Source organism: Centrocercus urophasianus, unplaced genomic scaffold (genome assembly GCF_019232065.1).
Source record: "Centrocercus urophasianus isolate 14NV4802_14NV808 unplaced genomic scaffold, USGS_Curo_1.0 seq_14, whole genome shotgun sequence".
NCBI lineage: Eukaryota > Metazoa > Chordata > Aves > Galliformes > Phasianidae > Centrocercus > Centrocercus urophasianus.
Genome location: NW_024884586.1, coordinates 31,548,510 through 31,563,655, shown reverse-complemented (window position 1 = coordinate 31,563,655; position 15,146 = coordinate 31,548,510). Strand labels below are relative to the sequence as shown.

General features: G+C 40.8%; 1 protein-coding gene across 3 annotated transcripts in view; it reads right to left on the bottom strand.

The window, feature by feature from the left end:
* TTLL5 (tubulin tyrosine ligase like 5) overlaps positions 1-15,146 on the bottom strand; it is a 126,911-nt gene that overhangs the window by 106,512 nt on the left and 5,253 nt on the right. For all 3 annotated transcript variants that reach the window (XM_042813189.1, XM_042813190.1, XM_042813191.1), the window contains exons 5-9: positions 14,784-14,890; positions 14,057-14,187; positions 13,457-13,539; positions 11,224-11,293; positions 10,835-10,919 (exon numbers count right to left, since the gene is read on the bottom strand). In XM_042813189.1, the coding sequence (XP_042669123.1) occupies positions 10,835-10,919; positions 11,224-11,293; positions 13,457-13,539; positions 14,057-14,187; positions 14,784-14,890 (476 nt within the window). The remainder of the gene's footprint in view (positions 1-10,834; positions 10,920-11,223; positions 11,294-13,456; positions 13,540-14,056; positions 14,188-14,783; positions 14,891-15,146) is intronic.

Here is a 15,146-nt window from a genome sequence, read left to right as displayed (position 1 = left end):
ACAGTCAGCAATACCACAGTTTAAGCAGCTTGTTTTTCTATCTACATCAGTGATGACTTTCTAACTAAAAGGCATTAATTACCTGTAATGCAACCAAGTAATCCATTAACGCCCTCTTAGCCATACCTTGTCATCAGAGATGTTTGCACTGAAATTAACCAAAGAACTGATCCAGCTGAAAAGGACAGATTTTAGCTGAAGAGATTGTTTTTTATTTATTTTTTATTTTGCTTTTGTTCTGGGAGTGAAGAAGCAGAGAGAACAGTAGAGCACGTAACTACAAATGGAGTCAGTAAGAATTTTTTTTTCAGTAGCCATATTCTCTTTGCTCAGCTACTCAGCTTCACTTTATCTGCACTGCTAAAAGAGTGAAGAGTGCCTGTCACTGCACAGCATGTCACCTAAAAACAGCTTTTTTGCACCGAGCTGTTAGCAAATCAGATCAGTTCACCATGCAGAAAGGCTTGGGGTAAAAGAACACAAGGGACAGCACTTGCTCCGAATGTGTACAGGAGTAAAGGCACAAAACTACATTCAGTCTTACCAAAGCATGCTTGTTTAGGAAGAAGTTGACTGAATGCTGAAACAACAGATGTGTCTTGGGGAGGGAAGGGAGCTTCCCACAACCAAGCTCTAGTACAGCTGTCCAGGCTACTCCTCCATCATAGCTCATATTGTGCAGCCAGACGGGAAGTGATCACATACCTCTATCAGGAAAAGATGCAAATAGCAGCCAGGAAGAGCGCAGGACTGTTTCTTCTGATAGCTATGCCAATTTAAAGCCCTTAAAATTGCATCTTGGACAGAAGTCACACTCTAAACATGTAGTTGCATGATCAGCCTTTGTCAATCTAAGGGTATACTGCACCTAAAAGCTCAGTGCCTGCTGACATGCATGTTCCAGCCAATCTCCTTGATTCCTTTCACAAATTGTGCAGCCACAGGCAAGTCAGATAAGTTCACAGATCTGACAGAACACTTGAGCAAGTATAGAAGGATACCAATTAACTTTCAATCAGATACAGACACACTTTCTTCTGGGTATGATAAAGGAGGTTGTTAGGATGTACAGTCAGAACACAGAGCGGTGTCTTCACTTTAAGAACAGCCATTGATTAACTTGAAATAAAACAAATATTAAGCAGAGGATAATACCATTTGTGGCCACGTTGGTAACATTCTAGAACCACATGGACCTGCCATCAACTGCAAGGAAATAATTTTCTTATCCTTTATGTCATTAGTTTCTTTTTCACGATATACTTTCAGCCTCAGATTTTTGATAAAATATTTTAAACAAAGGCTCAAGAACAGAATCCAGGCCATCTGACTGGCAGAACTATCAAAAAGAAGGAAAACAACAATCCCACATACCCCAAATTATCAGCTGACCATAAATAAATAAATAAATAAAAGCCCATCCAAAATAACAACAAAAATCCCATACCTCCATATTCTTCATTCCAGCTGTTCTCCTGTACTACTATAGTTTAAGAATTTAATATCTCAGAAGAGATAAAGGGCAAAAAGGTAAGGTAAAGTGGAAGTAAAACATATGCTACCCTAAGAAGAGTAGCACAAGTGAAAGAAAGCACCAAGTCAGAAGACCAAGTCATTTCCAAGAGAGGAACAAAAAATGGAGGAGGGAGAAAGGGAAGGGAATCTGGAGAATCTGGATGCACAATGAACTTGAAAGAAAAAAAAAAAAAAAAAAGCAACTCCCTTCACTTTATTAATGCCATCTCTCTTTATCTTTCCCTTATTGTTCTCCACAGTTCAGAAGAAACTGAAGTACACAAGAATATCCAACAAGTTGCACAACAATCTTTTCTTTAGAAAGAACTGCCAAAAACCTCACTTCTCAGTGAAACTGAAGCCACTAATGCCCTCATTTGATAGCCATTTTGAGAAATCTCTCCAGAACAGTACAAGCAAATTCATAAAGCAAATTATGTCATAAAATTTGACATAATTTGTATGCCAAATTAAACTTATTTTTAAATACACAAGTGGGAGCAGAAAAAAAAAAAAAACCTTCATGAGGCAACTGAGTGGCAAGCTTAAAAAAAAAAAACAACAGCATAATCTTTCACCATATTTCTCTCAGCTTTAACTGTACATGAAGTTAGAGCAGTTGGCAACAGAAACTAGCTGGGAAGCTTGGATTCCTTTTCCACAAATTTCCACAGCTTAAAATATTAGCATTTCTCTTCAGTTTAACTGTAAGTTTCCTGGATTTAGCTCTTCTGCTTTGAAAATACTAACAATCCTGTTATGTATTTGATTCTTAATCTTCATCATTCCACCTTAACAATCACCTTTTAGCAGCATACTGAAAGCACCTGTTGGTAATACACTTTCAGCCAGGTCCTGGAAGACAGCATAGGCAACAAGCTATTTCAAAAAGTCAGGGCTCCTTCAGTACTTTCAAGCAGTGCACAATTAGTTTTACTGCACTTCTGTTGCTGTCATTGCTGTGAGCTATGTATGTAACCAGAAACATGCCAATATCAACCCCTAGCAGATAACTTCTAAACAGCAGTTTGTTAACTTTGAAAGGCTTGCATTAACTTCCTTCTACTGAGACCATCCTGATTCATTAGTTGGTCTGAGTAGCATTCCCTAAGACAGATGTTACCATAGGATTTACATTTCCATAGGAATTGGTGATTCAGAAGAGATTCCAGTGTACTTGTATTGTACTGTACGTAAGTACAGTACTGGCAATAGCCCAAACCTCTTACAAGAAATCAGCACTTGCTTGGAATGGCAGAGCATTACTATCACTAGTTATAATTACCTTCAGCACTTTACAATTCCACAGCTTTTTATACAACACATCATTGCACTTTTTTTTCCAAAGCAGTAACAAGGCTAAAGTAACAGTGAAGTAACAAGGTAAAGCACCTGCTGCACTTGGTCTCTCCAGGAAAGAGACTTGTATGCTACCCAATGTCTTGCTTCAACAAAAAATCAGAAATTTTTAGATAGAGTGAGGTCAGAGGAACAGGCCTGTAAGATTGGAAAGCAGGAAAAATTCAGTGTTTGTAAAATCTTCTTGCAAAACCTCCTGAGATTAGAATAAACTTTTATTAAGTCTTTCAGTCTTTTTGAGGATGATCAAGCTTCTGTCCACATCATTAAAAAGCACCAGTAACCCTTTATAGACCCAAACCTTGAACATTTATCAACTAAAAGAGCCAAGATCCTATAACAGTTTAAAAACTATATGGCAAGGTGTCACAGAAAGTCTGATATTTTCCCTGTAACACAATTTGCCATAAGCACATGCTGCAACATTCTGTACAAGCTGTTTTCCTAAGCACTAAAGGCTCCATGCCCAGGTATCTCATATTGCTATAATCCAGCCAAACAGTGATGAAGGCACAAATAACTGAAGCCAGGTCATCATCCGCCAGGATAGGACTGTTTCTTAGCCAAAGTATTACTGGTAGATGCTGCTATGTGGGAGCCTGCAATCAGCCAGGAATCCAAGAATGCTCTGAAATTACAGCCCAATGTATCCACACAGGGAGGCACATCTTCAGCCAAAGGAGGCTATTTTATCACACGAAAATCTTCAAAGATGCCATCTTGTGCTCACTACCACCCCCCACCCCCTTCTTGCTCTGCTTCAGCTCACTGCTATTTTCACCCTGTTGTACCAATCCTATCCAAACCAGGAACTACACAAAATGCTTTGTGTGTTAAAGAAAGCCAACACACTCGCTGTTCTGTATTGCTGCTAGGTAAACCTGTGTGTCCTGAGTGGTTCAACTGCTAAATTCACACTGCTTTGAAGTCTTAAAGAGGATTTTCCTGTAGGACTTCTTAAAAAAGTCTAGGAACAGGTGAATTTTCCACTATTAATTAGACAACACTGTCACTTCAGTGCAGTGCAAGCAGATATGCTATTTCTTCTATCTCATGTAAAACATAAGTTCTTTCTGCTAAGAATATGAAATCTTATAGAGATGATCAAAAACGGAATTTCTGCTGTTCTACATCCACCATCAAAAGGATATCTGCTCCGTTTTGGTTTGAACTCAAATTTGTTTTCTCCATAACAAAGTTTCTTAAGCACAAATTTTCATTTGACAATGGTTGTTGATGGGGGATGGAAACAGACGGGAAGAAGGAATAGTTCCCTATCACAGCACTAGCCTGGGTCACCTCTGTGCTATGTACTGTGGTGCTTTCACACTGGCAGGTAGCTCAGCTCTACCATAACACTTTCTCCCAGCTGCTCTCACGTAGCATTTTTTTCCTTTCTTAAATCTGCTCTCCCAGGGGTCCCTTCTTGAGCTGGCTCTGATCTGACATGGAGCAGCTAGCTGCTGTATTCTGCTCACAGAGGCCACCCCTGCAGCACAGTTACCAAAACCTCGCCACATAAGCCCAATATGACATCACACACATGCTATTGCTCACAGATGTAACCGTATTCACTGCTCACACCAAACAAGTGAGAGAATCACTTTCAACAGCTTGTTTCCCTGGCCTTGTTACGCTACCATTCTCCCAGACTTTCCCTTTCCGATGAATCTTGCTTTTTAAAAAACTGAGGAAAGGGACAAGTTAACAAAATTAAGGACATTTCCTAGCATGATATATGAGAGATTAGATTCCAAAAGCTTCTAGACAGAACCATTCTGAGGGAGCTTCTTCCCCAAGACTGCAGCTGGAAACAAAAAAGGTTAAACTGAGGTTGCCTGTGTGCTCTTCAGTTTCCACTCAAATTGCTGCCAGCAATCCAGCCTCCTGGGCAGAAGCAGCAGCAATCAGATTACGAACAGCCCTTGCAGCCTTCACTCCTTCCACTGCAACTTCTCTTTCCTCAGGACAGAGTAGATGCCCTTTAATGCTGAATTTAAAATCCAGAATAGAAAAGCAGCACTCATATATTCAACAGTTCTAACAGAACACACCTCCTTGCATCTCAGCTGCAAGTCACAAAGGTACATGCCAGCTCAAGCCAAAGGCAAAAACTAGTTCCCTTTACCTGCAACTATACAATGCTCACCTTCAACAAGAATGCATTTGCCTTCCCGTTGGCTGCATTTTCCATTGGATGGCAGAAAGGGAAAGAGCAATCAAAAGCAAGCAGTGGCAGGATGGTAGTAGTGGCAGCAGCTGGTCTAACCAGCAGGAACAAACACATAAAAGGAGAAACCCTTACTAAAACTTTCAGAGGAATCCAGGAAAATCTGCAGTCACCAGGTTAACACTAAATTACCCAGAGGTATGCCAGCTCTTTGCCTCCCTGTCATGCAACACACTTCCCTTGTAAAAAATCACCTTTGATATTGAGATATCGAGCCACTACTGCCCTCTCTCCCCCCCTGTAAGATCATCTTCAGTAGCCCACCTACTCCACAAGTGACACGCACAACTTCTGCCCCTTGACCTAGCAATCTAATAAATACATCACAGAGCCTGCGCTTACCTCCAGAAATTCCCAAATTCACCATACCACCCCAAAGTTTTACTTGCCCCAACTCACATCCTCACACTGCCTCAGCATAAATAGCCTACCATTCAACTACCACTCATTCAGGCAGGAAACTATCTGAGGGGGTGCACATTGCTCTTATTCTTAGTACTCCTCCGGGAAGTGAACTGACCACAAGGTGAAGTTTGTCAGATGCAAGTCAATTTGCAAATACGTAAACTGGATCATTAAATATTTACAGAAGTTGTTGCACGGGTTTGCATAAAACTTGGCAGCTCTGGAACGCCTGAGACATCTAGCCAGAGCCTGGGAAAGGAGGAGGAAAAGAGAAAAGACCCTGGAGTGGGAGAAAGGAAAGAATACTTAATCCCTTTTCTCTCAAACAAGTGCTACAGAAAAAGCACACATTACAACAGTCTTTTCCATGACTACACACAGAACTCCTGCCTAAATGTCCTGGAAACAACCAGTACAGTGTTCCTATAAGCACGCGTCTCACATTTTATACTTGGACTCACTTTCTCAATCTATTTTTCCTCCCCTTCTCCCCTCACCCTCTAGTAAATAGATTCTAGCTTCCCTGTTCGTATGCTGGCTGCCATTTTGTCTAGGGAAAAGGCCACACAGAAGTTTGTTTGCACCACTGGCTGGCTGCACCATTCTCTCTACAGTTCTCATGAACTGCTGCTGAGGTCAGGACCAAAAGAACTAAGCACCCCTGAGGTAATTGTTCAGTGGACAAGAACTGGTAGAAGAGAACTACAAATACTTCCCTTTTAAACAGTACCAAGGTCTGGGTTCTAGAATACTATCCAGGAATCTGCTCCTTTACAGCACAGGTTAGAAAAAAAACAAAAACCCATAGAGAATATCACAATCTCTCATCAACATTATTTATTTAACAGCATCTACCTGATACAACTGTTAGGAAGAGAACAGGAATAGACAGCAAACCTTGCATAAGATGTATATTTAAAAAAAAAGTTTCAGTGACATCTCTCCTATGGCAGCTTCCCCAACCAAGATAGATAAAATGATGCAAGCAGTTCTATGTTAAAGAACAAGATCCAGGAGCAACCTACCCAGAAATAGCAGGGAAAGGAAAAGACTTTGGGGTTTTTATGTTTTTTTTTTGTTTTTAAAAAAATATTTTCAGAACAAATTTGTGCGTTTCAATACATGCACTGCCCTCAGCAGGTTTGTTGAACCAAAGAAATGTAAGGTATCATTGCAAGGGTGACCGTGCACTAATAAGGTTGCCCAAAGAAGTTGTGGAATCTCTACCCATGGAGATGCTTAATGCTCAAATGGTTCTGAGATTCACGAGATCTGAGTGGCCCTACTTGCACAAGGGATTTAGACTAGATGGTAACCAATCTTCACCACACTGACAAATGGCACCTGACATGGAAGTGCAGAACTGAATTACTCCATGAGGAAAAAAAATTGCACTCACTGACATTCATTGATGCTCGCTGAACATCTGTGGAGACCAAACAGTGAATGGATATGAGCATAATGAGATGGTGGGTGGTGTGTTTCAGCTGTGGCAACAGCAAGTCACCTCCTCTGGTGCAGATTTTTACAAGTGCAGCACACAGGCTCTTCATCACTGGTAAAAATGCATGACTAATGGCAGTGACTATGTTGAAAAATAGAGCAAATTCTCAGCTACAAAATACTATGAAGTTGTGCTCTTTGTACCTGCTGTGGTTTCCACATGAATAAATAGAAGGCATTACTTTTGGAGCAAGCTCCATGCATATGCAGCGTGCGTATGGATACACATGTATATAAAAATACACATTGTGTTTGTACATTTATAATGTTAAAGTAATACTATCTATATATATTTATTACACACCCCCACTGTGTTACAAACAGTAGCAGCCTTAGGCTCAACGGCTTAGTTTTACACAAGCAAATTTAAGGTAAACAACAGAGTCTAAAATGAGCTAACAGGTGTCTGTATACATAGTACATTTTTATTAAGAAAATCATATTAACCACGTGCAGATGGATCTATGCTCCCCTTTGGTCATTCAAACCCTGCTTCTCTTAACAGAAGGAAGGAAGGAAGCAGTAGAAACCCTCCTGTCTGTACCCAGTACTCACTGGCCCAAAGCCCAGAGGAGATGCCTAATGAAACACTGCTCCACAGCTTCCATGCAAGGTGATGTCTACCTGAGTGGTTGCAGTCTACACCGAAGTGCCCACGTAGAAACAAAATGCATCCAGAGGGCGACAGGAGTTACTGCTCCTGTCAGAGCAGTAGGGGGGGACCAGGCTGCTACAGCACACTCTGGTCTAAGCACAGCCTGTGAGGTAATGTGAATTCCTTGGAAACCACAGGAATCCAGCACAGAAAAGGTAAATATCCCAGTGGAGCCAGTGCTAATTAGGAAGCCAGGCTACCGAAGGAGGGGTTCTGTCATGGGCTGGTGGGAGCTCAGGCAGCAGGAAGGCTGCTCGTGGCAGCACTGGGAAGCCCAGATGCCACTCTGTCTCAAGTCACCCTGGAAGGTTCCCCCCCCAGCTGCTGCTCCTTGGGGGCCTTTGCAAGAAGTCTTGGTTTTCAGCTCAGTGTTGCTTTTTTTTAATTCATTTCCCAATCTATTTTTTAATTTCAGTGTAAATGCGACTAACAAATTCCCACTGGATTAATGCCCTTCAAGCCACTTAGGCTCTGAACTGTGGCTACCCAAATCTTGCAGCTTAGGTAAGAAAGAGGCTATGGAGAAGCATCCCGAAAACAGACACATTTCCCTATGAACTACCACCATGTGTCAAGGCCCATTCTCCTGGCAGGCACCAAGCAAGACAGGACTTCTTCCCATTTCATATGGAGATACCTAGGAAGAGGGGAAAATCACATGGGAGACTGAGAAGCATCCCACTCCCAGTTGGTAACACGGGCAGGGAGCAGCCTGTCCTGTTGGAGGGAGCACTCCCCATGTCCTCTTCATGTGTACTTCAAGCACAATAGGCTTGCTATTCTTTGAAGTATGCCCCTCCAAAAAAACACACAATCCACCAATTCAACAGCTGCCACAAGAACAGCCTTGGGGCTTCCACCTGCTAATGCCCACATAACTATTCATTGGGTAAGGTGAGTCACCTTTAAAAGCATTTTCTGAGGTCAGCCTCTAATGAAGACTCTGGTTTATTAACACTTCACTTCCTATGCATACTAGGATTTAAAAGGTACAGCAATAAATATATTTTATCACATATTTTAAGAAGTCAGACAAAACAAGCTAGGTTTTAACAAAAGATCAGATGATTGAGTTTTACACTTGGTCAAACCTGGACTAAGCTTATCAACAGCATTGCTCTTTCTAGAACATATGCTTCAGCTGGTCAACTCAAATCTATAGCTTCAGTGCAATGCAGAGTTCTTCAGGCTGCCAAACACAGATGATCAATTTAGATGATGGCAAGACCAGAAAGGTTATATTGTAATGACAATCTGACACACAGAACCCATTCATGCTACCTTTCTTAAGTCTCCAGAAGTCTGATATCTGATAATTATCTAAGATTATGTAGGAAGTATTGTTTATTCTGTGGGGGAGAAAGTAGGCAAGTTGCTACAAAAGGAAGCTGACATGGGCATTGGCAATATGCTTCTGGAAGATAAGGGACAAGAAGTTCTACAGTCAACATATGCCAAAAAAATTGCCTTGAAAAGGAAAACTTAAACCACAGCAAATAAGCTGTTATTCAGTATTTCAAGTACAAACCAACCAGCAAGACTTGAAAGCTTTGCTGTATATCTCTGGGTATACAGCCTTCATATCTCCTTCAAAGGAAATTTTCTCCTCACTCTTTCACAGTCATCCAGGCTGGATCCATAACCCCTTTCTTCTTCTTGGCATTGAGGCTTCACGTTCCTGTCTAGATCACAACTTGGCAAGTCTAGCAATGCCAAGAGAAGCTAAGCCTAGGGAAGTATCTAGTTATTACAAATAACAAACATACAATATCAAATCTGTCCCTTTGCAAGAAGATCGTGCATTTTAAGATTCTGATAGCACTTCTTTTCTAGTAGAGACAGTAGTCAGTACTTCAGTTCCTGAAGTAGTCAGGTTCCTCTCGCATTAGAAATACACAAAGCCTAAGACTGGAGGAACATATTACCTCTCAGACAAGCTAGAAGGAAATGGGGGGAAAAAAGAGCATTTCAGAAGAACAACCCAGAAAATGCCACTCCAGCTACACTTCAAAGACTACCTATGCTTTCAGAAAGCAGAGACCATAGTTCACTGTTGCACGTCCTTAAAACAGATTGCTTTGTTCTGTTGGTGGACTGCCCCTCAGATTCCTTTAATGCTGCCTTTTATACCAGGTCATTACCTCCCTGTTCTCTGCTACATATTGCTCTCTCAAGCACTGGTTTTGTTTTTGTTTTTGTTTTTTTTTTTTTCCTGAGTAAGAAGTAGCAACTAGGTTCCTCTCCCAAAGGTTAAAGCATTTCCAACCCCACCTCACAGAATTTTTGTCCCAGCTTTACACCAAAGCATTACACCACATGAGGCAATAAAGGGGTCTCTCCCAGCACTTAACACCACAGTGTTAAATGGTAGGGCAACAGGAAGCCAAAATCCAGTAGTACAGAGATCCTCACCTCCCACCAAGAATCTGAATTTGGAAATCCAGAGGATGGGAAAAATCCAAATCACTAAAACTGAAGACCACTAGTGCCACCTGCAGGACATACAGAACAGCCCACATCAAGTTTCCTTTTGGGATGAAATAGAATAAGGCATTTTTGGCAGATAAGCCTCCCTCAGAATCTTAGTTATCTTTCTTAAATTCAAAAGAAAGTTGACATCTACCAGGGAAAGGGCAGTAAATTAATTAAGTTAACATATTTGATAGTGTAGAAAATAGAAATGCTGATGTAAAATTTAAAATACAATTTGAAGGCATTAAGACTGCAAAGATCAACAGGTCTCTAAATGTTTTTTAATTTATCATTATACAGAAAATAAAAATTCTCTTCACCTTGTATGCTCCTGTACCAAGAGAATGAAGAAAGGGCATGAAGAATACAAAATGGATTCAAGAAGAATCTAATCTTTAGAATCAACACTTCAATAATGGTGTGTGGCCATTCCACTATCTAAAGTTGAAAGCCAACTTTATTACTTCCTCATGTAATAAAATCCCTCACTAAAGACCCTCTAATCTATATAAAGAAAGCTCACTAGACAAAGTGCAATGAAATACAGTCTACTTCAAAAATTTTTGCAGAATGCCAGAAGTAGCACTTCCCTCTCTTATTTGCCACTAGCTCAGAATTACAGAAGGAAGCCAACATGTCTGTTGATCACAGAGTGCATGTACACTGAGGAAATAAAAAAAAAAAACCTCCCCTACCTGGCCAATCCTTCCTCATAGAGATAGATGACAAGTGGATCATAGGATGTAACCAGAACATACAGGCGCACATCAAATTTGAAATCTGAAATGAAGTTGCCAGAAATCAGTGACTGCAAATACCTTTCATATATCATAACCAGTTGAGAAAATACAACAGACCCTAAAAGAGCAATGGGAGGAATAAACCATTACCTGCTGCTGACATATGATGCTTGAAGCCTAACTGAAAAGCTTCCCAATTTCAAGGAATTTTCCTTTTTTATGCCTCCTGGTACTAGTGTAAGATAGACGACTCAATCAACTAAATTCCTGCAAAGGTTGCAGAGCTCTTCAGTTCCTAGAAACAGGAGTGCATGAAAGCAAGAGCAATTCTGAAGCATACTCACCATCTATGAGCAGGGGGTTGCTGATGTAACGAGAAACCAGGATGTTGTCTTCCAGTACAATCTGATTTGGCTACAAAAGGACAGAGAATTCAAGAGTGAGAAAACCAGGAGGCTCAACGAGTAACAAGACCACAAGATCAAACCTATCATTTTTCCATCTTTCACCTCCTAAAACCTCTTTGTATCAAGTATTATGTCAGAGGGTGGGGGTAATAAGACCATAAACACCTCCCCTCACAACACAACAATGAAAAACTAACAGTCAGTCACAAAACACTTTCGTAATGAGATCCTAACAAGAAGCCTGAGAATGATTACATTAAGAAGACCACCGAATCTTCCAGTGAAGTACTTCTTAGAGTAAACTGCAGGTTTAACAGCCCTATGGCAAAACAAAATAGGCAAGAGAAATAAGAAATGGCTGTTGTTGTCTGTTTTCTAAGCACTTAACCAGACACAGAGGAGGGATTTACTTAGAAGGCACTGGAAAGAATATGTTATGACTGCTAGTGAAAGTGTCACAGGTGAAGAAAATGACTCCTCAGGTTGCGATCTTTATGGCTAGTATCCAACCCTTTTGACTACATGAATAGATAGCTTCTACTGAGGGTCAGTTCACAGCCGGGACACAGTATGACAGAGAAGCTACCCTTGTAGGTAAGAACAGAAAGCTCTATGTGCAATAAAAATACATCACAAAGTCATGGGACCTGTCGAAAGACTTACACAAAGCAAGGAGTAAAAGCTTTATCTCCTTGTAACCAGTTATACTTACTCATGGTAACAATTTCTTATAAAACAGTTTCCAAGAGAGAACCCCATCACCCTGACTTTATTCAGTTTTACAGGTATTCAGCTTTATCAGTGTATGGAGTAGGAAACTTAGGTATATATATGCATTCCATATAATACAAAGGAACAAACTCAAATTCCCTCAGCACATCACAAAAAATGACAGTATGTTTGCTATGGACCAGAGAAACTGAGAGTTTAGTTTGTTTCAAAAAACAAGCCACTGTGATAAGAGTGTAGAAGACACTCCCTTAATGGAATCACAATGAAGGAAAATGAAGCCTTTGGGCTAGGCTAGCTGAAATGTTTCTGGAACAGATTTACACAAAGGGAGACTGGTCCCAGAAGGGTCTTTTTCCCAACTCATGGCCAACTGCCATAAAAGCCTGAGCTCATTTTTCTCTTTCAAGCAAAGAAAAAATCTGAGTGCAGCTCTGGAAATACTTACTTCATACACTTGGCAAATTATTCCTTTATGTTATGGGAAGGGATCCAGGTAGAGAACAGATGAAGCAGCATGACCCCTTCCATGCAGGGGAGGCTAAGTGAGTGAAGTGAAAACAAAATAACTCACCAGTCAGTTTTGCTGCTGAGAATATTTATTGGAATATCCTCGTGTATTTTGGCTCCTGTCCAGATATATTTGTTACCTATGACAACCTAACCCCTGCAAAGTCCCAAAAAGGCAACATAACACTATGATCAACATACCAAATTCAAAGAATAAGCCTCTTTACACCTCAGTTAAGGCACACTGGCATTCAGGTAACAAAACTCTTAAGACTGATACACATCCTACTGAGTCACATATGGCTTCATTTTAGCTGGTCTTTTCCAGAGTTAAGAAGAGGACGCTTTTTGAGGACTGTTTAGGTTGCAAAGGGCAAATAACCAAAGAGAGTTCTGGGAATCTTCCTAAAGTCAGCCTACTGTCAGACACAAAAGAAAGTATGAAGCAGCACAGTTTCCCATAACTGTCTCTGGAAATACGAACTCACTGCTAGTAAGCCAAGACTCGAAAGCACCATACAGGCTGCAAGGTAAGTGCAGAGTACAAAGAAATAGCTTGCATTTGATTACACAAAGGCCAGGACAAGCTATGCCAGCGGCTCTGGACTGTTAAACTGCACATCAATGCACTGTTGAAATCCAGAGCACGGCCATTGTCTGCTTAGCTGTTTCCATGCCTCTCACATGGAAGCTGACACAGTTTTGTAGACAGTGTTACTGAAAAGTGGTGGTGATGCACTGGAATGTGTTGCCCAAGGAGGCTGTGGATGCCCCATCCCTGGAGGCATTCAAGGCCAGGCTGGCTGCGGCTCTGGGCAGCCTGGTTTAGTGATTGGCGACACTGCCCACAGCAGGTGGGTTGAAACTAGATGATCTTTGAGGTCCTTTCCAACCCAAGTCATGAAAAGTCATCCTTTTGATAAGTACTTACATTGTTTATCAGGTAGACACCTCGACCCCTGGAAGAGGCCACAGGCTTCACTATCCATGGGCCTCTGTCCTTAGAATAGGTACCTGGTCAGAAGAAAACAGCATAAGTCTGAAACACCTTCCGCATTTTGCTTATTTACAGAGGAGTAAGAATGTTGCCTTCATATAAGACTTCAAAACTCTAGGAGCAGATCAATCTACTTTATTTTTACTCCTTAGGAATCACTGCAATTATTACTGACACGCTTTTCTCTGCCCTGTAACTCATTTGTCATTGCTCTTCTGTACTCCCAGACACTAGTCAGAGATGCTATGAAGCTGATCATCAATACTGTGAACAAAGAAAACTCAATTCTGGGTGAACAAAGAAAACTCAATTCTGGAGCCACAACCCTCAACCAGCTTCTTGAGAACTTACACAAGCAGGAATAGGCAGCAGAGTAAAAGCAATACAAAGAAATCACGTGAGTTTTTCAACTGTCTTTCCAGTCTCATCAACCACTGAAGTGATCAACAAACTAGAATACTCGCAAGTAATGCCTCTCCCCCTAGCCAGTCACTTTGCTTTAGGTCTGGGTATCATTAGCAACTCTCAACTTACTGCAGAACTCCTGGTACTCTGCTGGGAGGATAAAGGTCTGAGGTAAGATATGGAACGTCTTGAATCCATGGGACAGCTGCATACGACTGACATTCTTGTAAAGCCTGTCCTTTCGTGTCAGCTCATATGACCTGAAGATCCAGAACAAGAAACTTGTTATTTTTTCCCCAGAATAAAAAAAAAAACAACAAAACAAGAAACAAATCAAAAAAAAAAAACCCAGACACAATGCAACAGCCTATTACTAAAGCATCTGCATTCCTCTCATAGGCCTCCAACTTAAATTACAGCTACTCTTCTGCTTTTCTTTCTCTATTCTATGGATGCATTAATAACCATTCTCATCTGCAGTGCCTTTAGCTATGCTCAACAGGGACTGAAGCAAACAGTTACAATGGTGCTTGTAAACTTGTTTGTAAATCAGCGGCGTATAACCACAGCTAAGAACTCCAAGCTCCCAAACAGTTTACTTTTCTCCTCAAGTAGAGAGGACTGGGGAATAAATCAATATTTGGGCTATGGACATGCACTTAAAACTCACATATCTCATTCAGATTCCCAGAATGAAAACAGCATGTGGCACAAATCCAGCTGGGACTTTAAAATATGACAAATACCTTTTTCTTAAAGAAAAAAAAAAAAAAAAAAAAAAAAGAAAAGGAGCTATGCTTGCATTACTACAAACCATGACAAAGACATACAACAAAATTTGTTATCAAGACCTTACCTGGGAAAATGATTCACTTTCTGAATATCTGTAAGGGAACGCAGCAGGTAGGGCTTCAAGTGTGATCCTGTCCACATGAGATTATAATCACTGCTATTAGGGTGCACCTAAAAAAGGGCAACACAAGAGACCCACACATAAAAACCATGGAAATAGTGAGAAGCACCACTGTTTGTCCTACAGACTGTGTCCCTGCATCTGTGGGACCAGAGCAATTCCAGTTTAAGACAATTTCCTCTACCCACCTGTAACATTGGTTATTAGCCAGATTCTTGTCCTAAGCTACTATACAGTGATGCTAGAAAATAAACATACTGTTTTGTTGGGTTTTTTTTTTTTTTTTTTTTTAAAAAAAAACAGGCT